The sequence below is a fragment of the Erinaceus europaeus genome, chromosome 13 (genome assembly GCF_950295315.1).
Source record: "Erinaceus europaeus chromosome 13, mEriEur2.1, whole genome shotgun sequence".
NCBI lineage: Eukaryota > Metazoa > Chordata > Mammalia > Eulipotyphla > Erinaceidae > Erinaceus > Erinaceus europaeus.
In genome coordinates, this window is record NC_080174.1 from 63,233,723 (window position 1) to 63,260,492 (window position 26,770).

Sequence of the window (26,770 nt, forward strand, 5' to 3'; positions counted from 1 at the left end):
TTGCCTCCCAGGAAGTGTCCCCACACCACAGAAGGAGAGAGCCCTTCCAGGGCAGATCCCAACAGGAAGTGACTCTTAGCACCCAAGGCAGTTTCAGACACTCCTTCCCATGCTGGGGGAGTCCAGAGGCAGTGCAGCCGCCACATGGACCAGGATGTTCTGGTTTCAGAGGTGGGTTTAGGAGCTGAAGCGTCCAGCAAAACCAACTGTTAAAATCCCAGTCCTTAAGGGCTTGTCTTACATAAACAAGTAAGTGGGCTTCCCAAGTTTTCCCATAGCTATTATAGCCTGAAAGCTGAGCACCCCTTTGTCCTGCTCCTCTACAGCTCCCTCCTGTGTGGAGAAACCATAGGGTTGGCTGAGAAGACCCTTAAGGCACCTTTATTCAGCCTGAGATGGGCACAAAGTATTCCTTTTCAAAGGGGCAGGGTGCTAGGAAAGGGGAACACATTTCTAAGTGAGGCAATGAAGTACAAACAGTAACATAAGCCACCACTTTTATTGAACATCAGCCAGTCACTCAGCCTTCCATATATTTCCATCTGCACAGTCAGTTACCACAACTGCCACCATTACTGTAGGAAACTGAGGCTCAGAGAGGTTAAGTCACTTGGCTAAGGCTGACAGCAGGGGAAGTGGGGATTTCAACCCAGGACTGTGTCATGAACACACACACCTACCCTCCTGTGAGTACAATCCAGCTCTCTGCCATACTTCACAGATTCCATGGAAGTGTTGGGCAGTCCTGGGTCCATGCACACCCTCAGATAGACTTGCTGCTCTTTTCTGTGAGCGCACATGCGCGCGCGCGCACACACACACATGTATACATACATGCTTGCACACCTGCGTGCTCATGTCCCAATACAGTTGTGTGGGTGCTAGGACAAGAGGGGTTCTGGCTGGGTCAGATGAGGCTGGCGATGCTAGAGGTGGTCTCATGCCGCTGGCCGGCTGACAGCTGTCCTGAGATGCTGAAGATGCTGCTACTGTTGCCACTGCGATCACTGTGGGTGGAGGGGACAGCGGCACGGATAGGAGGGCAGTGTCCACTCATGCCCACCTGGTATAGCAGCAAGCCCAGCAGCAGGAGTGAGCCCGAGGTGGCTAGGGCAATGCCCACAGACAGCATGGCAGCCAGTGGCCGGGCAGGGGCAGGGGCAGTAGCTAGCCCAGCCAGAGTCAGGCCAGTGACCAGAAGCACCAGGCCACTGAGCAGTACCACCAGGGCATCAGCTCCTCCGCCGCTGCGCAGCAGGGCCACATGGTGGGGCTGGCGGATGCAGTTCATGTCCTGCACGGCTGAGCTCATCAGCTGCTTAACTAGGACCAGCAGGGCCAGCAGGCAGAGCACAGTGCCCACAGCCAATCGCCACTCTCCCGAGCGGCTGCTGGTGGAAGAGAGCAAAGCCACACCACCTGCCCCGCAGCCTGCCACAAGAGCCACAGCCATGGTGAAGCAGAGTGCCGAGCGCCGTGGCTGCTGGGACCACCACAGTTCTATCTGTTCCGCCAGCACGTCTGGGGGCAGCCCCTGGCCCAGGGAACCAGGAACTTCTTCAGGCATGGCTGAAGGTCATGTGTCTGGCAGAGGTCAGGCTGAACACAGAGGTGGGAGTCCAGGGTCAGAGGGTCTGGGTCATGGCTAGGAGTCCCCACCACCTGCTTGGTAGCTAGAAGCCCTGAGTCCTACTCCTTTCACAGTCCAGAGTGTGGCCACCATCACCTGCCAGGGGAGAACCATACTTATTACCTGCCAGCCCACCTGCCCGCCCACCTGCCCCTCATGGTCTGGGAGTCTTGGGATGACCCCTGGGAACCCTGCACTGTGGAAGCCTCTTCCCCAGCACTACCCATTGGGAGTACTTCACCAATGAACCCAGGGTAGCCCCTGCTACCAAAGCAGCCCCAGATCTCTCCAGAGAACCCCTATTCTCCCCAGCCACTCACCTCTTTGGCTTTCTCAGTTGCTTGTCCCATCCTGCCTGGTGGAGGAAGCTGGTGCCACGGTGGAAGATGGGACTGGGACGGAGAAGCAGAGATAAAGCCTCATTCAGGATCCACTCACATGACTCAGCTGTCACTGCTGGCTTCTTGGGGGGGGGGGGAGGGTAGATAGGAGGGAAGGGGCTTATGACTTAACCCTTCCGGAACCAGCAGCCTGACCCTGAATCTTCTCTCTGAAGATGTCTTAAATCTGTGGGCTATGAATGGACCCCTAACTCCCTCCCTTCATATCTTAGTCTCCCAGGACTTCCAGCTCTCAAGCTTCTCAAACCAGATGACCCTCCCCTGTATACCACTTTAATGTTCCATAGTTATCTCTGATGCAACAGGTCCCACCCAAACCAGCTTACCCCAAACCAGTTCCACATGGGATCCTCCATCAGGAGAGGCTGCCTCCCAATACCAGCTCTAGCCTCCTCACCTCTCTGCCCCCACCTCCCCTACTCTTCTCCATTCCTTCACCCCTGCCATTCGCACCCAGTTTATCTAAAGTAGTGTAACAGGAAAAGGATTTGTTTGCAAATACTGGGTGTGGGTTAGTCGGGAGAGGGGCTTGATGAAGGGACTTTGGGAGAGACCCCCATGAGTTCACCTCTTAGAGCCTTAGTCTCAGGCTCCTTATCTGAAAATGAGAACAAAACCCCTTTATCTTGAGGAATAGGGGCAAGACATTGGAAACCTTGATTTTAAAATCCCAGTAAGCTTGCTCAGATGCACAACATAATGCATTTTGAATAAAAGAACACCTAGCGTTTCCACCTCCTTCTGCTTTATATATACACCCGCAGGTCCTGGATCACTTCAGGAAGAATACGACCATGTGGTCATGGTGGTGGCCATGGACAGGTGACACCTGGTTAGGTATCAGTCTTCCACGAACCCTCTACAGGGGCTGCCCTGGCACACAAGGTGGGAGGCAGATGCCCCCAAGGGAAGTGGGGGAGGGGTTAGGGGCGGGGCCGTGGAGTCAGTCCCAGCATTCCCCAGGGCTGTGTTTTCACAAGCTGGAAAGTGCTAGCACTGTTGTGGGTCTTGGATTCTCTTGGGGGTGGGGTGCAGGCTTTCAGGGGGAGAGCCAGCGGGTGGGGGTGGCGGGGAAGGGGAAAATGTAGGGGCACTCACAAAGCGTCCTGAAAGTGCTGGATCCAATTCGAGCAGGCAGGACTGGCAGGTGGGGCGCTTCAGCTTCGTTTCCGGGGAGGCGTTTCACCTGCAGAGCCTGCACCCAGGTGCGTCTAGGGTGGGGGTGGGGGATCGAGATCAACAGGTGTTTCCTAGGCAGATCTGAATTTGATTGGCTGACGTGGCAGAGTGCCTTTTCCAAGGCTGAGACATTCCTGGGAAGGGAGGGGTTTCTGTCAGTCTATTAGGGCTCAGATACAACTCCCAGCCCAGGAGCTGCAGCAGGAATGTGATCTCCATGCCTCAGTGTCTGGGCCCTAATCTAGCCCCTGGCTACAAACCCTTACCCCGACTTTGTTGCACCCCCTTTATTGTTGTTGTAGTTATTACTATTGTTATTGTTATTGATGTCGTTGTTGGATAGGACACAGAGAAATGGAGAGAGGAGGGGAAGATAGGGGGAGAGAAAACACCTTCAGACTTGCTTCACCGTGTGTGAAGCGACGTCCCTGCAGGTGGGTAGCAGGGGGCTCGAACCGGGATCCTTATGCAGGTCTTTTCGCTTAGCACTATGCGCTTAAACCACTGCGCTACCGCCTGACCCCTCCAACCCCTTTTTAACTTGACCCCCAGACCCATTACCATCCCCAACAACCACAACTGTAGTTTCAAACTCTAGTTTGGGACTCCTAGCTCCAGTCTGGACCCCATGTCTCAGCCAAGTTTCTAAATCTAATCCCAGGATCGGGCAGTGGCACATCTGATTGAATGCATACATTATAGTGCACAAGAACCTAGGTCCCAGGTTCAAGTTCCTGCCTGGTCCCCACCTGCAGGGGGAAAACTTCATGAACAGTGAAGTAGTGCTGCATTTGTCTCCCTCTCTCCCTTCCTTTTCCCTCTCACTTTCCCTCTGTCTTTATACTAAATAAATGTAAATCCAGTCCGAGCACCAATTCTAAAACATAACTCCCAAATCTGACTTGAAAGCTCAGCTCCAACCGCTTACCCCAAGTCCAGCTTTACATTGTGGCATTAATCCACAAATATGTCTCCTATTCCTGAATCCAGCTCTCTAATCCCAGTTCCTAACTCAAATCTTGCATTGGTCCCAAATTCCAACACTAGATGACCTCCCAAGCCCATGCCTGTACCTCTGTGTTCCTTGGTATTTTCTTCTCAACTGCAGGCCCCTCAAGCTCCTGCCTCATTCTCCTTCAGCCTTGACCAACTGGCCTCCAGGGGTCTGGCTCCTGCTGGGGGAAGCAGGGGAGGGGGAGGGGGAGGGGGAGAGGGAGAGGGAGGAGGAAGGGGGTGAGGAGGAGGAGGGGGTAGGGGGGTGGAGGAGGGGGTGGAGGAGGGGGAAGGGGAGGAGGTAGGGAAGGAGGAGGGATGGGGAGGAGAGGGAAGGAGGAAGAAGAAAGGGGGGAGGGGGAGGAGGAGGGGAGGAAGAGGAGGAGGTGGATGACTTCGGGTAGGTAACTGGAGCTCCCTTGCTTAAAACACTTGTAGAAGAAATGACACTCTCCTTCTCTGGAGTCACAAAATGCCTGTTATGCACAGTAGGTCAGTCATTTGCTGCTGGTCCTGCCCTTCCAGCAAGAAGGTAGGCAGGAATGCATCCAACTCAGCTCCTCTTGTTTGGCCCTTCCAGTTGCTTTTCAAAGTCAAAAGTTCCCCAACCTTTGGTCTGACCGACTTGAATTTTTCAGTGGAGTTTTCCCTTCTTCCAGGAAGCCCTTCTTGGCCTCCAGGCTGGTTTGGGTACTTCTCAGGTACACACATGGCCTCTGTGTTCTCCCCACAATGGCTGTCACTGCATGTGCAGTATAGATCCTTATTTACTTAACTGTCTCCTACCCCCCCCCCACTAGCTATATGGTCTCACAGGGTCTAGTTGTAGTCTTGTTTTACTAGCTACAGTGATCTCAGGAGTCAGCACTGTGTCTGGAACATGGATACTAATCAATAAATATTTGCCCAGTGACTGACTTGTGAACTGACAGGTATGTGTGTGTGTGTGTGTGTGTGTGTGTGTACTTGAACATGTGGAAAGACAAGTTAGGTTTGGAGTGCATAGGGCCTTATGCCATGGGGAGGCATTTGGACTGTGTCAGGTGCCTGTGGAAGATTTCAAAATACAATAGATCTCTGCTTCCTAGTAGACAAATTTGGTGCCACCCACACGTGTGCTGAATGGGTGGAGTAGGGGCTGGTGACTTCTAATGCCCCTGGATTCTGTCCTAATGGGTATGAAATAGACAAGAGAAACAAAGTCAGTCATCTTTCTATTACTAGTTCATAAAAGAGTCAGGCTTGACCTGTCTATACTTTCTTGGTACATGGAGTTGATTGGGGGTCAGTCATAATATATTTTTTCTTCTAGAGTTATTACTGGGACTCAGTGCTTACACTACAAATCCACTGCTCCCAGTGGCCTCCCCCCCTTATTTGATAAGACAAAGGGAAACTGAGAGGGGGAAGGGGAGATAGTTGAGCACACATATTACTATGCTCAAGGATCAAGATTCAAGCCCCTGGTTCCCACCTGCAAGAGGGGAGCTTCAAGAATAGTGAAATGCTTCTGGTGTCTACCAGTATCTCTCTCTCTCTTTGTTTCCCCGTCCCCTCTCATTTTCTCTTTGTCTCTACCCTAAATAATAAATTATGATAAAAATTTTGTTTTTTAAATTTTATTTATTTATTTATTTACCAGAGCACTGCTCAGCTCTGACTTATGGTGGTACAGGGGATTGAACCTGGGATTTAGGAGCCTCAAGCATGAGAGTCTCTTTGCATAACCATTATGCTATCCCCCACCCATAATTTTTTTTTTTTAAAGAAAGATAACACAAGGGTCCAGGAGGTGGCTCACAAGTAAAATGAGCATGTTACTATATGAGAGAACCTGGGTGTAAGTCCCTTGGCCATCACCTGCCAGGGGAAAGTTTCACGGGTGGTGGGGTGATACTGTGATGTCTCTCCTTCTTTTGTCCCTCTCTCCACATATCTCTCATTCTTTATTTAGAAGAAAAACAAAGCAGGGAAGATAGCATAATGGTTGTGTGGAAATACTCTCATGCATGAGGCTCTGAGCTCACAGGTTCAATCGCAAGCACTGTAAGCCAGAACTGAGCAATGCTCTAGAAAGAAACAAAAGAAAACAACACAACCTAGAAAAGTAAAAGAAAAGAAAAAAAGAAAAAAGAAAAAATGGCTACCCACAGTGGAATGGTATAGGCACTGAGCCCCAGCAGTAACCCTGGCTGGGAAAAAGTAGGCCATGGAAAAAGCATACTGGTTATTCAAAAAGACTCTCATGCCTGAGGCTCTGAAGTCCCAGGTTCAATCCTTAGCACCACCAAAGCCAGAGCTGAGCAGTGCTCAAGTATCTCTTTCTGTATCTCTTTCACTAAAATAAAATATTAAGAAAATAAATATAACATGAATCATATATGCAAAATAATCTAGTACCCACATTAAAAATTACAAAGAAACAGGTGAAATCAAAACATTACTTCCAAATATCTTCACTTTGATATGCAAGCTACTGCTGAATTATTTCAATTTCATATTTTGTATGCAGTCTGGAAAGTTTGGTATATGTTTTGTACTTACAAGGCATCTCAGTTCAATAGTTACATTTCAAATGTTCTATTGTTACAGGGATCTTTGGGCTCTCATACAGGATAGAATAATTAGAGATGGTTCTTCTCCCCAAGGAAAGTTTAGGGCAGGCTAGTCACTGTGTATCTCTGGATGATCACATGGATGTGTCACTTTGCAAAATACTATAAAGGTTCTCCTTACATTGTGCAGACCAGGGTAGCAGGGTTTGCTGATGATGTAATCTGCTTGGACCTGATTGACACCTACACTTCTTCCTGGTCCTGAGAAGGACCAAATCTAGTCAGACCCAGGACCCAACCATTCTGGCTTTATCCAGGATGGGAGATTAGGGTATTTTTCCTCTCCTTCCCCCTGGGGACTTTCTGTGTGGGTGGGTGACACAGAACCTGAAACTTCTTGGTTTAAACATTGATTGGGCAAGTCTTTGTTCTTCTTGTGCTCTTATCAAATAACTTGGAGCTACAATGGCCAGGCAGGAAGCTCTTGCAAGGCTGTTGAACTCTATTCCCAAAGCAGAGGTTGTTGGGCAGCTCAGTTAGGCAAGAATGAAGGCTAGAGGAGGAGGCACAGTGGGTATGGAGTACAGCTGATGTAATGAGCACTTCTCTGACCAGGTACTATGCCAGGAGCTGGAGCACTGTTCCTACCATTCTGTGGGACAGTCTCAGGAACCAGACAAAGCACAGGCACAGTAGCAGATACCCCTCCCCAGACCCTGTGAGTATCCCTCCACATAGATACCTTTTGGAGCATCTGCCCTGTTCACAATGGCCATCTTTCAGTACAGGGATCAAGCCCAACAACCATCATATTTTGTTACTTCTCTGGGTATATTTAACTGCCTAGAGATGAACCCCAGACTCATGTTTGGCCCAAAGTAGTCTCCTGGCAATTTGATGGTGGTGGGAATTGTACCCCTCTTATCCTATGTTTTTTGTCAGTGTTTCCTTTTTAATAAATAAAAATTAATAAAATATAAAACATATGAACAAAAAAATAAATAAATAGTGCAGTCCATATGCTAATTCAGGGCAATCAGTAGGGGCCCCCAAGCTGCAGCTGGAGTTGACCACAGATAGGCTCCCTCCATTGACAAGGTGTCAACTGGCTGAGAACATGTGGTGTGAGTGCCTGTAGCCTCCCCTTGGAATCCAGAAAACTGTCAATGAAGGTCTCAGACACTAACCAGTGCCATCTAGCCAGTTCATCTAGGGACGTGGATGGATGGCAGAGCAGAGAGGTGAACAAAGTTGTGCCTCTGATGTCAGAACTGGTGCGGGAAACTCTTGATTGCCCCCTATGACCTGCTGGCTGAATTGCCAGGCTGTGGCAGGCTGGCCTGGCTTTCCTCCTCCACCTTGTTCTCCTGAGCTGGACAATGGCCAGTGACTGGCTCAGGTGAGCTCATTGTGAAATTGTCAGCTCCTTTTACTTCTAGTAAAAGAACTCTCTGAATGTCCCTTCTCTAAACTCTACCATTTGTCCAAATGTTCTGTTTGGAGGCCTTTCCAGTGCAGGGTTAAGAGTATGGGGCTTGGAGGCCACTGGGCTGAATCTGGGCCCCACATGTAGGATCTATGTGCCATTGACTTCACTCCTGCTTGGACTTAGCCTACTCATATGTAACCCAAGGCCTCTTTTGTAGATGAAATGTAATGCAAATTGATATTAAGACTTTTTTATTTTAATGCTGTGATGTTATAACCCAGGTCACTGCAAATGCACAATCACAGTACCACGTCCCTATCTCCCTATACAACCTTTATTCTCTCTTTCGAACACACACACACACACACACACACACACACACACACACACACACACACAGAGACAGAGAGAGACAGAGAGAGACAGAGAGAGACAGAGAGAAACAGAGAGAGAAAGGGAAGAACAAAGCACTAATATGTGATCCATGGAGGTCCACCCTGTCTTTGGTTTCTGTCTTTGGTGCTCTCATGTGGTGCTAGAGATTAAAACTCACACATGGAAGAAATGTGCTTGCTTACCTGCTAAGCCACCTCTGAGTCTTCCTAAGACATTTTTACACTGAAAAAAATTGTCATTGGAATGTTGATATACTCTAGCCCTGGTGAATTTCCTTCTGGTCCTCAGAAGACCCCAGTTTCTTTTTCATGTTCCTTCCTCCCAATTCTTCTCCCTCTTTCTTTGGTTAACTAACATTGAGTTAGACAGACTCACTTCTCTGCACCTCCACTGCCACCATCTTGTCCAAGCCACAGTTTCCTCCTAATTGGCCCCTTTTCCCCACTATCAGAGCCCTTCATTTATTCTTTACACAACTACCCAAGTGAACCTTGTTATTTTATTCTCTCTCCACCTGGGTTATCACAGGGTCTGGGTGCCTTCTTGATGTTTCTAGAAAAGTTTTTTTTTTCCTTTTCCTTTGATAAAGGGTAAGAGGCAGAGAGAGACAGGAAGAGACAAAGAGAAAGAGACACTTGCAGCACTGTTCCACTGCTCATGAATCTTCTCTCACAAGCAGGAGTTGAGGGCTTAAATCCAGGTACTCAGATATGGTAATGTGTGTGCTCTACTGGTTGCACCACCACCACCCTGTCCCCTCAAGTAAACTTTAAAAACAGACATAGCCTGCTTCCAGGAGATAGTTCACTTGGTAAAATACACATCCTCCTGTGTGTGAGGTCCTGGGTTTAAAACCCAGCATTACATGGGTGTACCATGGATGATGTTAGGGAAGTTCCTTAGATGGTGCAGTCCTGCTATGTTTCTTGACTCTCTGTCTCTCCCTTTCTCTCCAACAAATAAAGAATAAAGCTGAAAACAAAAGTAAACAGCTGGTGAAATATCTCACTTTGCCATGTGCACAACCCAGGTTTGAGCCCAGCCCCAACTGCATTAAAGGAAGTTTTGGTGCTGTGGTTTCTTTCACTCCATCTCTCAACCTCTTTGTTAAAAAAAAAAAAAGTAAAAAAAAAAATCAGACATAGCCCAAAGAAGGGAGAGTCTAGTTGCAGAGGCAGACACCAAATAATGCCTGGATGTGCTGTGATGAGGGGTACAAAGGAAGCCACCATGACCAGTTGGATTTAGATGGAGGTGTGAACATCAGAGACTGTCCTGCTAAGGAAGTGATATTCCAGCTAAGTTCTGAAGGATGAGCTAAGTGAGGTGTAAGGTCATGAGCTTTTCAAGCAAAGAAAATGGTATGTGGAAAGACTTGGGGCAGGGGAGAACTTGGCCTTTTAGAATGACTGAAGAGAGGCTGGTTTGGCAAGAGCTTGGGAAGCACTAAGGAATGACTTTCAGGGCCAAGCACTGGCCTGTAGATAGTTGCCAGAGTCCTAATGTGCCCTTAGTGTCTGGCTTTGCTAACCTCTTCTGTCTTGTTTGAAGTCAGTTTGTTTTGCAAGGGTAAAGCTGTACTAGTTTGGAATGGAGGGAGTCCAGGAGAGCCCACCTAAGGCTCTGAACGCCAATTCCATCAGGACTCAAAGTGTCTATCACCAGGAATCTTGTTTTTATACCGTCACAGAAAGGGAAGTGAATCTGGAAAACACTAGAGGAAATCAGGCACTGTTTCTCTTATCTGAGAGAGAAGAGGAAAAAAAAGTAAGTACACTTGGAAGTAGTAATAGGTGAAGGCGTAACTTAATAAGCAAGGGAAGGCAGGGCCATATAAAAAGTGGATATGTATCTATCTGTCTGTCTATATCTATCTATCTACCTATCTACCTATATCTATCTATCTATAAAGTCAGTCCATACCTGTGATCTTGGGAGAATTATGGCAATTTTCTTTTTAAAAAATATTTTATTTGTTTATTATTGGATAGGGAGAAATTGAGAGGGAAGTGGGAGAGAGACAGAGAGACACCTGTAGCACTGCTTTACCACTTGTGAAGCCTTCTCCCTGCAGGTGACAACTAGAGGCTTGAACCTGGGTCTCTGTAATGTGTGCACTTAACCAGGTGCACCACTGCACGGCCCCAACTACTGCAATTTTCAATGGAGGAGATGAGGATATAGAACTCTGGTGGTACCGGTCACTTCTATCAGGAATGTTATCACTAGCCCTCTTGTGGGCCTTCCCAGGACCTTGCCTTCAACATATAGAAGCTATGCTAGGGACTGCCCTAGTCTCCGAAGGGAGGCTGGGGTATCCTGTCCTGCCACTTGAGGAAGACTGGTCCTGAAATGAATGCAACCTACAATGTTCCCAGCTGTGACCATGAGCTGTGAGCTCCAGATCAATAAGGACTCAGAGGCTACTCAGGCTCTGGGGCTATATATATATCCTGGGTAGAGTGGATGGAGGTAAATAGTTAATTCTATCTACAGAATTGTATTTATATATTTATTCCCTTTTGCTGCCCTTGTTGTTTTATCATTGTAGTTATTATTGTTGTTGTCATTGTTGGCTAGGACAGAGAGAAATGGAGAGAGGAGGGGAAGACAGAGAGGGGGAGAGAAAGACACCTGCAGACCTGCTTCACCATTTGTGAAGTGACTCCCCTGCAGGTGGGGAGCTGGGTGCTCGAACTGGGATGCTTATGCTGATCCTTGTGCTTTGTGCCACCTGCACTTAACCTGCTGCACTACCACCTGACTCCCTACAGAATGAATATATATATATATATATATATTTTTTTTTTTTTCCCCTCCAGGGTTATTGCTGGGCTCAGTGCCTGCACCATGAATCCACCTCTCCTGTGTTGGTATGCATGAGACCCCTTCTGTTTCATTTGGTTTAAATTCCCCCTGCTTAACACTATTCTATTTACATAACCACTTCATTCTATTTACATAACCACTGTTAACAAGTTCCACCCTCCCTCCAGGGCATTTGTGGTTCAGTGATAGGATTCTCGCCTAATCTGCCCCCTCTTTGTCACAGTCTTGATTTTCACCAGTCACTTTTCTCTCCACCCTCTCTATGTCACATCCTGTTTCCACCTTACTTGGCAAGTATATATAAAGACAGCATTGTGAGTTTTACGGTACTGTACTTGGAGTTTAACTTAGCTCCTCTTAGATTGTGCTGCGTCCTGCATGAATAAAGAGATACTGCCTATAGCTCAACCATGAGTCCCTGGTCGTCTGTTACCTGCCCATGAAGCCAGCCCGGTGAAAACAACATAGCCTGGAGAAAACAACACTCCTGGAGGCCATTTTTTCCCCCTTTTTGTTGCCCTTGTTGTTGTAGCCTTGTTGTGGTTATTATTATTGCCATTGTTGATGTTGTTCGTTGTTGGATAGGACAGAGAGAAATGGAGAGAGGAGGGGAAGACAGAGGGGGGAGAGAAAGATAGATACCTGCAGACCTTCACTGCTTGTGAAACGACTCCCCTGCAGGTGGGGAACCGGGGCTCGAACCTTCATCCTTATGCTGGTCCCTGCTCTTTGTGCCACATGCGCTTAACCCACTGCACCACCGCCTGACCGCCCCCTACAGAATATTTTTAAGAATGGGAGGTACTCTCTGGCCTAATCCAACTTTCTATCCATTTTCTCTGCTTTGACACCATTTTCTCAGACAATATTTTTATCCAACTTCAAGCTAGCTATCAAACTCAAGCAAAAACTACCATAGAAACATGCCTAAAGGAAGTTGGGCAGTATCGCAGCAGATTAAGTGCATGTGGCGTGAAGTGCAAGGACCCACGTAAGGATCCTGGCTGGCTCCCCACCTGGAGGGGAGTTGCGTCACAAGTGGTGAAGCAACTCTGCCGGTGTCTATCTTTCTCTCCCCTGTCTTCCCTTCCTCTCTCCATTTCTCTCTGTCCTATCCAACAATGACATCAATAACAACAATAATAACTACAACAACAATAAAAAACAATAAAAAAGAAACATGCCTAAAATGGACTTCTTAGCTTTCTTCCACTCTAAGATCCCTAATCTCATTTGCTCTGTTCCTATTTTTTGGTTCCTGTTCATCAACCATTTTCTCTCACTTTATGTCCTATCACCTTCCAGACACCAAGTTGCAGATGCTACCATGATTCCATCCTGACTTCTCTAGGCAGACAATTTCATCAGTGTGACTTAGAACCTTGCCTCTCTAGAGCTCTACCCCACTAGGAAAATAGAAACAGGCTGCGGGTATGGATTGACCTGCCAGTGCCAAGTCTAGTGGAGAAACAATTATAGAAACTAGAACTCCTACCTTCTGCACCCCAAAAGAAATTTGATTCAAACTCCTAGTGGGGGAGCAGTGATAGAAGGAAGAGGATAAGAGCGCTCTGAACTCGAGCTCCATCAAGTCCCAGAGAGAGAAGAGGGGAGGGACAGCTGGGGCCCTACTTGGGGAGTCCTGAGATTCCCAAACAGACATGATGGGCCTAGACCTCAAATAAATCCCTCTCTCCATTGTTGTCTCTATCAGCAACAACAAAATAGAGCCCTTTGTAGGCCCTCATAGGACCTTGCCCTCAATGTGGATCAACAACAGTAGAGAATGTACCATCCTCCAAAGGGAGGCTAGACAACATACTCTATGCTACACCTGAGGAAGATGGGTCCTGAAATTGGGGCAGGTAATCATTTTGACCTTAGATTCAAATGTTAAAATGGTATTAGAAAAATTGTTTTAATAATAAAAACAAAATATAAACAAAAAAAAGAAAGAAAAAGGAGAGGGACATTTGGATGTAGTAATAGGGTTATGAGTGGCTTGGAGGGTGAGGATTGGACCTAGAAGAAAAAGAGGGTAGTTATATTCAGATCTAGACAGTTGTACAGATGATGGTTAACCTGGGAGCCTGGATATTTATTGGAGCATTTCAGGGGTGTCTGACCTCTACGAGTAGGAAAGGCAGAGACAGCTGTGTGATATTCCTTTGCTTTTTAGTGCAGAGAAACTACCTCCCCCTGCACCTTAGAAGGGTAGAGCACATTCTATACTCTCATTAGACCCAGTTTCAATTCCAGTCACTGCACACAAAAGCAGTGCTCGATCTGTCTCTCTCTCTCTCATAAAATAAGTACATCTTTAAAAACAATCATGGGAGTTGGGCGGTAGCACAGTGGGTTAAGTGCAGGCAGCACAAAGCACAAGGACTGGTGTAAGGATCCCGATTCAAGCCCCCAGCTCCACACCTGCCGGGGAGTGGCTTCACAAGTGGTGAAGCAGGTCTGCAGGTGTCTATCTTTCTCCCCTGCCTCTGTCTTCCCCTCCTCTCTCCATCTCTCTGTCGTATCCAACAACAATGGCATCAATAACAACAATAATTGTAACTACAACAATAAAACAAGGGCAACATAAGGGAATAAATATTTAAAAAAATAAATAAAAATAAATAAAAACAATCATGGCCAGCAAGATAGCCCACCTGGGAACACACCTGCCTTACCTTGTGCAAAATCAGATTCAAGCCTGGTCCCCACCATGTTGGGTGAAGCTTTGGTGCTATGGTGTCATTTCTCTACTTCTCTGTTTCTCTATCTGAGAAAGTTGGACCAGTAACAAAAAAACAAAACAACAACATAAAAAAAAAGAACTTTCTTGGTCTGTGAAGCTGGGTCACCTGATATAGGCGACACCTAGAAGAACAGGTGCCTTCTTTCCCAAATGGAGAAGCAGAACAAAGCTGATACATCTTGAGTGGAATGGAGTGATGAGAAATAAGGGCAGAGGTCTGTTTACAGTTTTATCAACACAGCCAGGGATAATAAAGACTCAGAAGGAAATTCTAGTCACTTTGTCATTCTCATTATTTCACTCTCATCTTTCCACAGAGATCATAGCAGATGTCTGTCCTCTGAAACAGAAGTCCATCAAGTTTCAAAAAGAGACTCTTCGTCTGCTTACTTGGCTGGAGAGGGGGCATACAAGTGGGAAGTGAGGAGGGGAGTAGGCAGCCCACCCTGGAGGGCCAGCATTGGGTCTGGTGTGACCCCTGAGAGGCCACTGTTGATGTGCATGAGCTGGAAACTCCAGTCCTCAGGGCCCCCTCTTGTTCTTCCCCACTCCTGAGCTCCCTGGCTAAGCAGAGAGGTGGACAAGGTCATGAGCAAACACCTTTATTCTGACCTGTCCTAAGCACCCCAGGGCAGGGGAGAGAGGGGGAGAGAGGGCAGGGGAGCACTGGGGTTAGTGCTACAGGAACTGCAGGAACCCCAGCCCACCATCAGCCTGGGGACAGATGTCTGGCATGACCTCAGGTGTGGCTGGAGATGGCTTTTGAGAGGAGGTCATCTGTTGTACTCCTCAAAGTCAACTTCTGAGTTGAGAAGGGAAGGAAGGCGGATTCCAGCTATTGGATGGAAGCCTGGGACCTGCTCTTGTTCTTGGATCTGGTCTCGGAGGCGCTGGATCTCTAGCCGCTGCATTTCAATGATTCTCCCCGTTTCTTCTTGCTCATCGAGTCTCATAGTGGGAGCCACACTGGGCACTTTCTCACTGGGCACTGTAGGGGACAGAACAAGACTAATGTAGGCATCTTACTGGACAGCTACAAATTTTTAAAAATTTATCTATTTTATTGCCACCAGGGTTATCACTGGGGCTTGGTGGTGCTTGCATGATGGATCCACTGTTCCTGGCAGCTATCTTTTCTTCTTTCCCTTTTTTGATAGGGACATAGACAAATTGAGAAGGGAGGGGAGGTAAGGAGAGAGACAGAGAGATACCTGTAACATAACCTCATTGCACATGAAGCACAAGGGGACCAGGGGCTTGAACCCAGGTCCTTGTACTTGGTTACAATATATGCACTCTACCAGTGCCGTGTCCTACCATAAAGCTTTTTAGAAACTAGTTCTTCTGCCCTACCTACCTCAAACATTTACTGAGGGGCTGGGCAGCAGTGGTACCCTCCCACTGAGCTAGGTGGACCTCCAGATGGCCAGTCTTCATGTTTCACTGAAATCCTTGTTCCTGGAAACAGGACCTCTTTCTACCCTTCTTTGTATAGGTACAAAGCTACCTATCAACCTCTCATTCTTGTTCCTGGGAGACTTTCAGCTATCCTCCTGTCTCAGGTGCTGCCATCATCCCGGGTAGAGTTGATGCCCAGCAGGGTCCACAGATCATTTTAGCCCCTGGCTATCAAGGCTGAGCTTCCACCCTGAATGTCCTTGACCTTCAGGCCCTGCTGGCACCCATTCCTAAGTCTTCCTTGTTTAGGTCACACCCTGGTCCAGCTTCTGTGAAGTCTTTCCATTCTCTCCTCAAAACCACTTTTACAGCAGATTTTACTGTTCTCTGACTTCAGATAACTCTGATTTCACCTACCAATGGGTTCCTTTTGGACTGACTTGCTTTTCTGCTCAGGTTAGGCCTATATAGCAAGTTTTGTTGACCATTTTTCCCTGACAACATTTCTGGTATTCCAGTGTTTTGTCCTTTGACCCATATGCCCTGCACAACCCAAACCTGAGATCATCTAAGCATTCAGTGACTCTGCTTTCACATCTGGCCAGCTGTGTGCTATTGAAAGAATATCCACATGAAATTCAATTCTAGGTTTCCAGTCCCAGATGAACTTTAGGTCCAGTCAACAAACTCCTTCCCTGTAGCAACCTTTGCAAACTTCAACTTTAACTCTCTCTCTCTATATATATATATATGTATATAGAGATATATACATATATATATGTGTATATATACATATATGTATATATATACATATATATACATATATGTATATATATGATGCAATACATCATTTTTCACTCATTTATTTAATTTAAAGATTTTATTTGTGTGTGTGGGGAGAGGGGGGGATCAAGGCATTATTTTGGCACATGTAGTGCTGTAGATTGAACTTGGGACCCCATGTCTGCAAATCCAACACTTTATTCATTGCACTTCCTCCTGGGCTCCTGAACCATCTTTTTAAATGTGCCACCTTTTAAATTTTACCATTTTTAAGTGCACAGTTTAGCAGTGTTAAGTGCATTCACACTGTTGTGGAAATAATCCCCAGAACTCTTCTCATCTTACAAAATTGAAACTTCACACCTGTGAAACAACTCCCCACCTCCCCTCCCCTTTGCAATCACCTTTCTATATTCTTTAGATTTGACTGCTCTTGGTATCTCACATAATGGAACCATACAGTGTTTGCCTTTTTTTGTTGTTGTTATTTATGAAAGGTTTGTTTCACTTGATGTAATATCCTCAAGATTCATCAATGCATTATGTGTCACAATTTTCTATTTAAGGCTGAATAATATTTTACTATCTATACACATAGTACCTCCTATCAGATACATGATTTGAAAATGTTTTCCCCACCAGGGAGAATAGAAGCAACCGGTGGCACAACTATATACAAGATGCTGGGTATTATACAGCAAATCCTAACAAAGAGACTTTTCAAAGTTAACCCAATTACCAAATAATGTGATGATAACAATAACTATCTATTGTCTTCTAGAACCTTAAGACAACAGGAACCTCACATTTCCACTATAGAGCCTATATTTCCCCCAGTCCTGGAACCTTAGGGTGGGGTGCACTTTCCTGCATGCTTCTCTCAATTCATACCAAATAATACTGCATTCGCCAATCCCAACCTAATCAATGCAATGAGTGCCACCCCAGCATGCTTCACTTCAGACTGTGTCCAGAGACTTCAGGTGTGGAATGACAACCCTTCAGCTTCATTACTCAGGTGAGACCTTTCCTTTCATAGTATTCTCTAATTCCATTCCAGGCAGTTCACTTCCTAACAAAGTCCCAAAACCTAGATATAGACCAGGTCCCATGAGATAAAGTATATGTTCACATGTATCCATAAACTAGGGCAAAATATATACCTGAAAGCAAAAGTACACAATAGACTGCAATGAGTACCCCCCCCCCCCAACACTTCATCTGCACTATTCCAGCCTTTAGGTCCATAATTGTTCAACAATTTGTTTGGCTTTGTATGTTAACTCTCTTTTCAGCCACCAGGTTCCAGATGCCAGCATGATGCCGACCAGACTTCCCTGGACAGACGACCCCACCAATATGTCCTGGAGCTCCGCTTCCCCAGAGCCCCACCCTACTAGGGAAAGAGAGAGGCAGACTGGGAGTATGGATTGACCAGTCAACACTTTTGTTCAGTGGGGAAGCAATTACAGAAGCCAGACCCTTCACCTTCTGCAACTCACAATGACCTTGGTTCCATACTCCCAGAGGGATAAAGAATGGGAAAGCTATCAAGGGAAGGGATGGGATACGGAGATTTGGTGGTGGGAATTGTGTGGAGTTGTACCCCTCTTATCCTAGGGTTTTGTTAATGTCTCCTTTTTAAAATAAATAAATAAAAATGTTTTTCCCATTCCATATGATGTCTTTTACTTTATTGTTTTTCTAATGCACAGAAGTTTTAAATGTTGATGTAGTTTATTTTTTATTTAGTTGCCTGTGCTTTTGGTGTCATATCCAAAAAATTATTGTCAAAGTAATCCTCTGTTATATTCTTTTTTAAATCAAAATATTTTGGGGGGAGGTGAGTGGTGGCATACCTGGTTGAGTGTACATTTTACAATACACAAGATCTGGGTTTCAGTCCCCATCCCCACCTACAGGGGGAAAGCTTTGCAAGTGGTGAACCAGGGCTGCAGGTATCCCTCTGTCTCTCTCCATATTATCCCCTTCCCATTTGATTTATGACTGCCGCTATCCAATAAATAACTAAATAAAATTTTAAAAATATATGAAGTTTTTTTTCTGCCACTATGGTTATTGTTGGAGCTCAGTGCCAGCACTATGAATCTGCTGCTCCCCACAGTCATCCCCCCCCCACCTTTTTACCTTATTTTATGTGATAGGACAAAGAAACTGAGAGGAAGGGGGAAGATAAGAGGAAAAGAGGAAGACAAAGATACCTGTAGACTTGCTTTACTGCTCATGAAGCTTTCCTACATCAAGTGGGCACCAGGAGCTGAACTTGGGTCCTTTCACATGGTAATGTTTTCACTCTACCACATCATCTGGCCCCATGCTTTTTTTTTTTTCTTAATTTATTTTCAGATTATTCTTTGTTAGTGTACAAAAATGCAACTGATTTAGAAAAATTTTTTTTTAAGATTTCATTTATTCATTAATGAGAAAGATAGGAGGAGAGAGAGAAAGAACCAGATATCACTCTGGTACATGTGCTGCTGGGGACTGAACTCAGGACCTCATGCTTGAGAGTCTAGTGCCTTAGCCACTGCACCATCTCCCGGACCACATTGCAACTGATTTTTTTATGTGTTGGTTTTATATTGTTCAATTTGAATTTTTAATCCTTTGTTTGAAACTTCCCCCTATACATTTTGGAGGAAGTTTGGAGGATTTGAAAATTTGTACTCTACTATTCTAAACTTTCATAATGATAAAGGTGGTGTGGTTCTATTTTTCTACTGTGTTGGATACTAGGTAAGTCTAATAGCGTCTGAGAGATTTTCCCTCTTATCTCTAGGTTTGGTTTCAGAGATATGTTTCTATTAATTCCTGATCCTTTTAAGGGGTTGATAGCATAAACATGCTTCTTATAGGTTCCCCACATCTGGGCTAAGTCTCAGGTTTTATGAATCTTTAACATCAGTTATAAAGAGAGGGAGATAGCATAATGGTTATGCAAAAAGATTCTCATGCCTGAGACTCTAAGGTCCCAGGTTCAATTACCAGCACCACCATAAGCCAGAGCTGACCAGTGCTCTCATAAAAAAGGAAATAAATACATAAAAGTCAGGTACCTACCCATTTTCAGAGTTCTCTGTCTCTTATTTTCTTTTGTGTTTTCTTAATCTTATGATTTATGGCATTTTAGTATGTTGTCAATCATACATTTTAAACACTTAAATGACATAGTTTAAAGAAGTGAAAAAAGTAGACATATTTATTAGATCTGTTAGTTAATTGTTGTATACCTGAAAACTTAATATAAATTATGCCAAAACTAAAATAGTGGTTTGGGGATGGGGACCTTCAGATAAATAATTATGATAATTAGTTGAGTTGGCCAATCATTTCCCTTAAACAATTGAAGGTGTATATTTTTAGCCAACTTGTCTTGGTGGTCCCATGTTAAAAATCACAGGTCAAATTTAAGTTCCTTATGATCAAGGCAGACAACTGGTAGTATCTCTCTTCAACTGTTAAAAATAAAATCCTCCTGGAGTGGGGAGTCGGCAGGTTAAGCGCATGTGGCGCAAAGCGCAAGGACTGGCTTAAGGATCCCATTTCGAGCCCCTGGCTCCCCACCTGCAGGGGAGTCGCTTCACAGGCTGTGAAACAGGTCTGCAGGTGTCTATCTTTCTCTTCCCTTCTCTGTCTTCCCCTCCTCTATTTCTCACTGTCCTAACAATGACTTCAATAATAACTATAATAATAACAATGACTTCAATAATAACTATAAAAACAATAAAAAATAACAAGGGCAACAAAAGGGAAAAAAAATTAAAAAAAGGAAAAGACCTTCCTGGAATAAAACTATTTTGTATACATGACATGATGTTTGGTTTGCTGCAAAATAATCCTGGTCCTCACCTTGAGGAGGGGAAGCTACACGAGCAATGGAGCAGTGCTATAGGTCTCTCTCTTCTTCTTCTCCCCCTCTCTACTTCTGTCTCTATCTTAAAAAATAAATGAAAAAGAAATAAAAATAGCTATCAGGAATGCACACACTGATCCCAATCAATAACCTTCATGGAAAAAAATCTGTGGTGGATGTGGGAGGAAATAACTAGAGAGCAAGAAAAGCAATGAGGCAAAAGTGACACTTAGCTGGCACTGAATTCACTCCTCAGGCTCCTTCTCTGTGTGATGCAATATACAGCATGTGGCACATGTTCCTTACAGTCTGCAAGATTCTGCATTCTGAAGCCACAGCTAGCCCTACAGGCTTCAGATTTTAGAGACTGAATTTCCTAATGTCCTTACTGAACCTCTGGTGGACAGGTGTGTGGCATGAAGAGGATCTCAGAAGACCATGGGTGTGGGTGTGAACTACTATAGGATGAGCAACCTTGGGGGTGGGAGTAGATGGCATAATGGTTATGTACAGACTCTCATGCCTGAGGCTCCAAAGTCCCAAGTTCAATCCCAGGCACCACTGCCAGAGCTGAGCAGTGCTCTGGTAAAAAAAAAAAAAAAAAAGAAAAAAAGAAAGAAAGAAAGAGACGGTGGAGAGATGCAACCTTAGGAACCAGAGAAGAGCTGCTTGTGGCTTCCATGGGTCCCTTGATCCAGTGCTTATCTCCTTTTGCCCTATTACCTGTCTCTGGAACATCTTGTGGCCGGAGTTTCTTGGTTAGTTTCAGAGCTGCTTCAAGATCATAGACTTGGGAACGTGTCAACTTCAGCTCCCTGCGGAGCTCATTAATTTCCTTGATCAGGGAGACATTTTCCTGCAAGAAAGAAGGGCAAGAAAGTGACTACAGGTGGGTGAGTGATGGGTGGGCAGAAGCCTCAATATGGCCTGGAGACTGAGGATGTGGGGCAGTGGGTGAGGTTGAGACTACACTGAGATGAATTCTCTTTTTCCTTTTGGGGGTATCCCCCCAGTTTAAATTTAATTTTATTGATTTAATGATTGACAAGACCATCAGATAAGAGAGGTACAATTCCACACAATTCCCACCATCAGAGTTCCATATCCAAGCCCTTCCATATTGGAAGCTTTTCTACTCTTTATCCCTCTGAGAGTATGGAACCAGGATCATTATGGAGTGCAGAAGGTGGAAGATCTGGCTTCTGTAATTACTTCTCTGCTAGACATGGGTGTTGGCAGGTTGATCCATACTCCCAGCCTGTCTTAATGTTTTTCCTGGAGGGGCAGGGTACTGGGGCATTTATATCCTGGTTGGTGGACTTGCACTCTTTTTTAATGTATATTTTAAAAAAATATTTACTTATTTATTCCCTTTTGTTGTCATTGTTGTTTTATTATTGTAGTTATTATTGTTGTTGTTACTGATGTCATTGTTGTTGGTTAGGACAGAGAGAAATGGAGAGAGGAGGGGAAGACAGAGAGGGGGAGAGAAAGATAGACAGGCTTCACCGCCTATGAAGGGACTCCCCTGCAGGGGGTGAGCCAGGGACTGAAACCGGATCCTTAGGCTGGTCCTTTTGCTTTGTGCCACCTGCGCTTATCCCGCTGCTCTACTGTCTGATTCCCTGGACCTGCATTCTTAAGGCAGCAGCAAACTTACCTTCAGGTGCACCCTGGCAACATACGATACACTCAGCTAACCCATTCCCATCCATTCAAAAACAACAGTGCTTTTCTGAGCACCTTATAATAATTTAAATGTAATGAGGCCTGAGAAGCTGTACAATGGATAGAGCACATGACTTGTATGCATGAGGCTTTGGGTTTGATCTCTGGCATTGCATATACCAGAGTGATATTCTAGTTCTCTCTCTCCTGGCCCTCCCATAAACAAATATTTGAAAAAGTTATTTATTTATTTATTTATTTGAACAGAGAGAAACTGAGAGGAGAAGGGGAGATAGAAAGGGAAAGAGTGACACCTCCAGTACTGCTTCACCACTTATGAAGCTTCCCCGCTGCAAGTGGGGACTGGGAGCTTGAACCTGGGTCCTCGCCCACTATAATGTGTGTGCTCAACAAGGTGCACCACCACCCAGGTCCCATAAATAAATCTTAAAAAAATTAAGCACAGCAGGTTAAGCACACATGGCTCAAAGCACATAGACTGGTGTAAAGATCCCAGTTCAAGCCCCCAGATCCCCACCTGCAGGGGAATGCAATGAAGCAATGAAAGAGGGCTGCAGGTGACTGTCTTTCTCTTGCCCTCTTTGTCTTCCTGTTCTCTCTTGATTTCTCTCTATCTTATCCAACAACAATAATAACAACAACGATAAACAATAAGGGCAACAAAAGGGAAAAAAGAGTGGATTTGGTGTAGGATTTGGGTGGTAGTGCACCGGGTTAAGCGCACGTGGCGCAAAGCACAAGGACTGGCTTAAGGATCCCAGTTCGAGCCCCCGGCTCCCCACCTGTCAGGGAGTTGCTTCACAGGCGGTGAAGCAGTTCTGCAGGTGTCTGTCTTTCTCTCCCCCTCTATGTCTTCCCCTCCTCTCTCCATTTCTCTCTGTCCTACCCAACAACAATGGCATCAATAACAACCACAATAACAACTACAACAATAAAACAAGGACAACAAAAGGGAATAAATAAATATTAATAAAAAATTTTTAAAAAGTGGATTCGTAGTGCAGGCACTGAGCCCCAGCAATAACCCTGGAGATACACAAACAAAAAAAAATTAATGCAATGAAGTATCATTATAACCCTGTGAATGGATAGCAATCACAGCTTTATAGAGGAAGAAAATTTAAGGTCCAAAGAGACTATGTAATTTGTCCTAATTACATAGCAAACAAGTGTTAAAGCCATGATTCTGACCTTGGCAGTCTGGCTCTAGAACCCTTAGCTTCTTAATATTGTGCTGTGCTTTATTCAGGATATTAAAATGCATCTGTTTAATTTGCAATTACATGGTATCAGGTCACTGGGATGCAAACAGAATATGATTTTTTCCCTGTCAGAATAATGTTTAATGAGGAACAAAGACAAGTAATTAATATGGGTATAATAATATAACAAATATATGATAAATAATAAATAGGCAATTAAAAATCAACATTTGCTATATACACTGGAAGTTCAGTTCTCCTGCATATGTTTGACAAATATCCACCCACCTACCCATCCACATGGTATTTACTGAGTACTTATTTTATCTATCAGATACTGTGTTGAGCATGTAGTATATACAAAGTTGAGACCTGGCTCCTTACTTGAGGGGTTTAGGGAGATCTAGGTCATGACTACTTTGCTGTGATGGAGGAGAGAGGCAGAGGAAAGATACTTAGCTCTGCCTGACTGAGTGGGATAGGGAAGTTTCCTAGGAATTGAACTCTAGTTTGAAGTTACTAAAGAAAGGGCAGAGGAGTTTCAGATAACCAAAACAGTAGGAGCCATGACACAGAAGTATGACACAGCTGGTGTGGGGGGACTTGGGGCAGTCTTGCACCACTGGAGCCCAAAGTGAGAGAAGACAGTAGGGAAAAGTAAAGGTGCAGAGGCTGCTGGGGGCCACTGGTGGGGGCTCTGCTGTCAGAACTGAGCAGGCACTTCCCTTTCCATAAAGCCTTCCTTGTTACTCTCAGCAAAAGGGTATCAAGGGTGTCTACATTGGTGTCCAGCAATGACCTTCATGCTCTGACAGCCACAGCCTCAGCTCTCTGCTAGCCTGCGGCTGTGCCTCTCACAGGTTCCAGCAAGGGCAGCACCAGAAGAGCCTGGGTATGGAGACTTTCCCGAGCTTCAGTGTTTCTAACCAGCTCCTGGGAGATGCTGCTGCTGGTGTGTGGGCCTGGCCTGCCTGCAGGGAGCAAGGGCCCTGAGGGTTGAGTACCAAAAAAGGCAAAGGCAGGCCAAGTCCACAGAAAACCACATAGACCTGTGCCAGGAACAAAGCGTGCTTTCACCAGGGACAAGCAGAGCACTGGGTGGTCAGCGCTTCCAAACAAGCTGAGCTCATGCTCTGTTCCACTGAGTCCTGGCAAGCAGCCCTCTGCTATGGGTCTCTCCCTGGAGAGCAGGAAGGAGCTGCGGCACCCCAGCATATCAGTTTCCTTTCACATCTCTTCATCTAACCAAGTCACATATGTGTTCAGCTTTTCATCTTATCACTACATTTCAGGATTCCTCATAACAAAACAAACAAACAAACAAAATTCCTCCTGGGTGAAATGCCCAGGGACTACTACTAATCCCTTTTGATTAGGTGAGACTTCGTGCCTGCTTTTTTTCTGAAGTCAGCAGGTTTCTCTCATCTGATCTTTTACCTTTGTAACCAATCCAGTCCTTGAGATGGCTCTCTCATGCTGCCTTTCTAGCTTTCCTTCAGTCAAACTCTGATAGTTTCTGTTCCCAAAACCTCTCCAAGCCTCAGGATGTGATCAGTTAAACACTTACTGAGTTCTAAGACCTTGGACTCAGCCTTTCATAGAGGAGGTGGTGGGTGCCTATTTGTGGGATGGGTCAATAAATGAATAACTAATGTAGCAGATGCCAAGTTTACTAAGACATGATTCTTACTAATGAGGAAATGACAAGCTGGGGGTAAGGGTCAGGCAGGGAAGATGAGTGTTGGAGAGCCCTAAGGAATTCACAGGCAAACCTGCTCACTCCCTGGCTCTCTCACTCCATGTAGATGCTGTCACTTAGCTTCCCTTCAATAAAATAATAGTTGTTGGGATAAAGATTAGAGACTGAAGGCACCATTTCTCCAGTTCTCTCTGCCTACAGGCTTGGTTACTTTCCCCTTTTGGTTATCTGCATGTGTTTTGTCACTGAGTCCTAGCTGATTTTATGTCTGAATATTATTTTTCCTATGACCCTGCCATTTCTTCCTTTCTAAGTCACACCTACATCTGTTACTACTTCTGAATGTCCTCCCTTTCTTTCTCTTTTTCTTTTTCCTCTTCTCTCTCCAAGTCCCTATGGAACTGGAGTTCAGAGCCCTCTGGTCATCTTCCTCTAGAGAAGGCCTGTTTCTGACCCCACTGCCAGCATGATATGACTCCACTATGTCTGTCACCTAAGTAGATCTTGAGGGCATGATTTAATCTGTATCAGAGTGTTATTGAGGCTGATGGCTCCATGAAGCTCAGTTTTCCTGTTCTGTCCATTTACTCATAAAGATTACCTAAGAACTTGGATGCCCACTGTGTTCTGGTTATTGTGCCAGCTTGGATACAATGCAGGAAGGAGCCAGGGGAGTCTGAATCAGGGCACTTACCCAGTGTGAGAAGGGTCTGCTGCATAGGTGAGGGGGCAGGAAGGTTTTTTTTTAAAATTATATTTATTTATTTTCCCTTTTGTTGACCTTGTTGTTTTTTATTGTTGTTGTAGTTATTGTTGTTACTGATGTCATCATTATTAGATAGGACAGAGAGAAATGGAGAGAGGAGGGGAAGACAAAGAAGGGGAGAGAAAGACACCCACAGACCTGCTTCACCACCTGTGAAGCGACTCCCTGGTAGGTGGGGAGCTGGGGGCTCGAACTGGGATCATTATGCTGGTCCTTGTGCTTTGTGCCACCTGCACTTAACCCACTGCACTCCCAGGAAGGAGTGTTTTAAGTCAGAGCCAAAAGGAGGCAAGGCAAGCAGGATTTGAGCGCTAAATACTTGATGAAAATTAGAGTGTTCAAGGGTGGTGGGGTTGATGCAATGTACCAGATACTTTTTATGCATTACTTCACTTATTCCTAAAGCAACCTCACAAGAGAGGTATTAGTAGACTCATTTTCAGAGGAATAGACAGAGGTGGTATGTCAGTGGCAGACTGGAATTCCAGACACAGTGCCAGCTCTTCTGACTGCTCCCTTCGAGACTCCCCTTTCTTTTCTCATGCACACCACCTCCATTCTAGTATGGTGTAGGACAATAGTTAGAAAATCCCTCTGAGAGTCCAAGTTTGGGCTCCCTGAAGAGTATTATCCAGGGTGGAACCTAGAGGTCACAATGAGGTGAACTGCATGTACTTTGTAAATTAGAAGTGCAAACATAGCAGGTTTGCTGAGTCTTCTTTTCCTGATCCCTCCTTGCTGGCCAGCAGAAGTTTCCCTGCCCTCCAACCCTCCAACTCTTCAACCCTCCACCCAGCTGCTCTGTAGAAGGAAAGTCTGACCTGGAACCCATCAAGTGCTAGCTTGGGATGTGTAAGAAGGGCTGACTGGGTGATGCCCAGGTCTAGTTACACAGAAATCCTTCTAAATAGAGGGCAGCTGGCCAGCACTGCCTTTGGTAGACAGAATTAGACTGACAGACCTTTTAGATGCCAGTGCTGGGGAAAGAAGGGAGGGAATGCCTACAGCACCCCTTACTGGCCTTCCCTGAGTCGACACCTCTAAGAACATGGCAGTGCCTGGCACTGTGGAAATAGCTGGCAATGGATTTTATTTGGTGAATCTGGAAGCTCTGCATCAGTGGCAGCTTTCTACAACCCACATTTGGCAGTAGGGGGTTGGGGCCGGGTCAGTGGGGGGAGGGGGTTGTCATCGCCAT

General features: G+C 45.5%; 2 protein-coding genes across 6 annotated transcripts in view; both read right to left on the minus strand.

The window, feature by feature from the left end:
- Nucleotides 1-483: 483 nt before the first annotated feature.
- On the minus strand, nt 484-3,344 carry TMEM125 (transmembrane protein 125). Of its 4 annotated transcripts, none has more exons than XM_060206076.1 (3): nt 3,130-3,344; nt 1,951-2,086; nt 484-1,726 (listed from the first exon to the last, which is right to left on the minus strand). In XM_060206076.1, exon 3 carries the CDS (start codon nt 1,565-1,567, stop codon nt 908-910), a length of 660 nt encoding a protein of 219 aa, XP_060062059.1. In that variant the 5' UTR covers nt 1,568-1,726; nt 1,951-2,086; nt 3,130-3,344; the 3' UTR covers nt 484-907. The 4 variants fall into 4 exon arrangements, with proteins under 4 accessions (XP_060062059.1, XP_016045057.1, XP_060062060.1 ...); XM_016189571.2 differs by having other exon boundaries at nt 1,951-2,090; XM_060206077.1 differs by having other exon boundaries at nt 484-1,599; nt 1,951-2,093.
- An 11,403-nt stretch (nt 3,345-14,747) lies between these two features.
- The window catches only part of CFAP57 (cilia and flagella associated protein 57), a 78,465-nt gene continuing 66,442 nt past the window's right edge, over nt 14,748-26,770 (minus strand). For both annotated transcript variants that reach the window (XM_060206074.1, XM_007526114.3), the window contains 2 exons: nt 20,940-21,072; nt 14,748-15,149 (listed from right to left, as the gene is read on the minus strand). In XM_060206074.1, the coding sequence (XP_060062057.1) occupies nt 14,935-15,149; nt 20,940-21,072 (348 nt within the window). In that variant the 3' untranslated portion in view covers nt 14,748-14,934. The remainder of the gene's footprint in view (nt 15,150-20,939; nt 21,073-26,770) is intronic.

Bases quoted from the DNA above. Each gene is read 5' to 3' on its own strand.
- TMEM125 (XM_060206076.1), bottom strand. From the start codon at position 1,567: ATGCCTGAAGAAGTTCCTGGTTCCCTGGGCCAGGGGCTGCCCCCAGAC.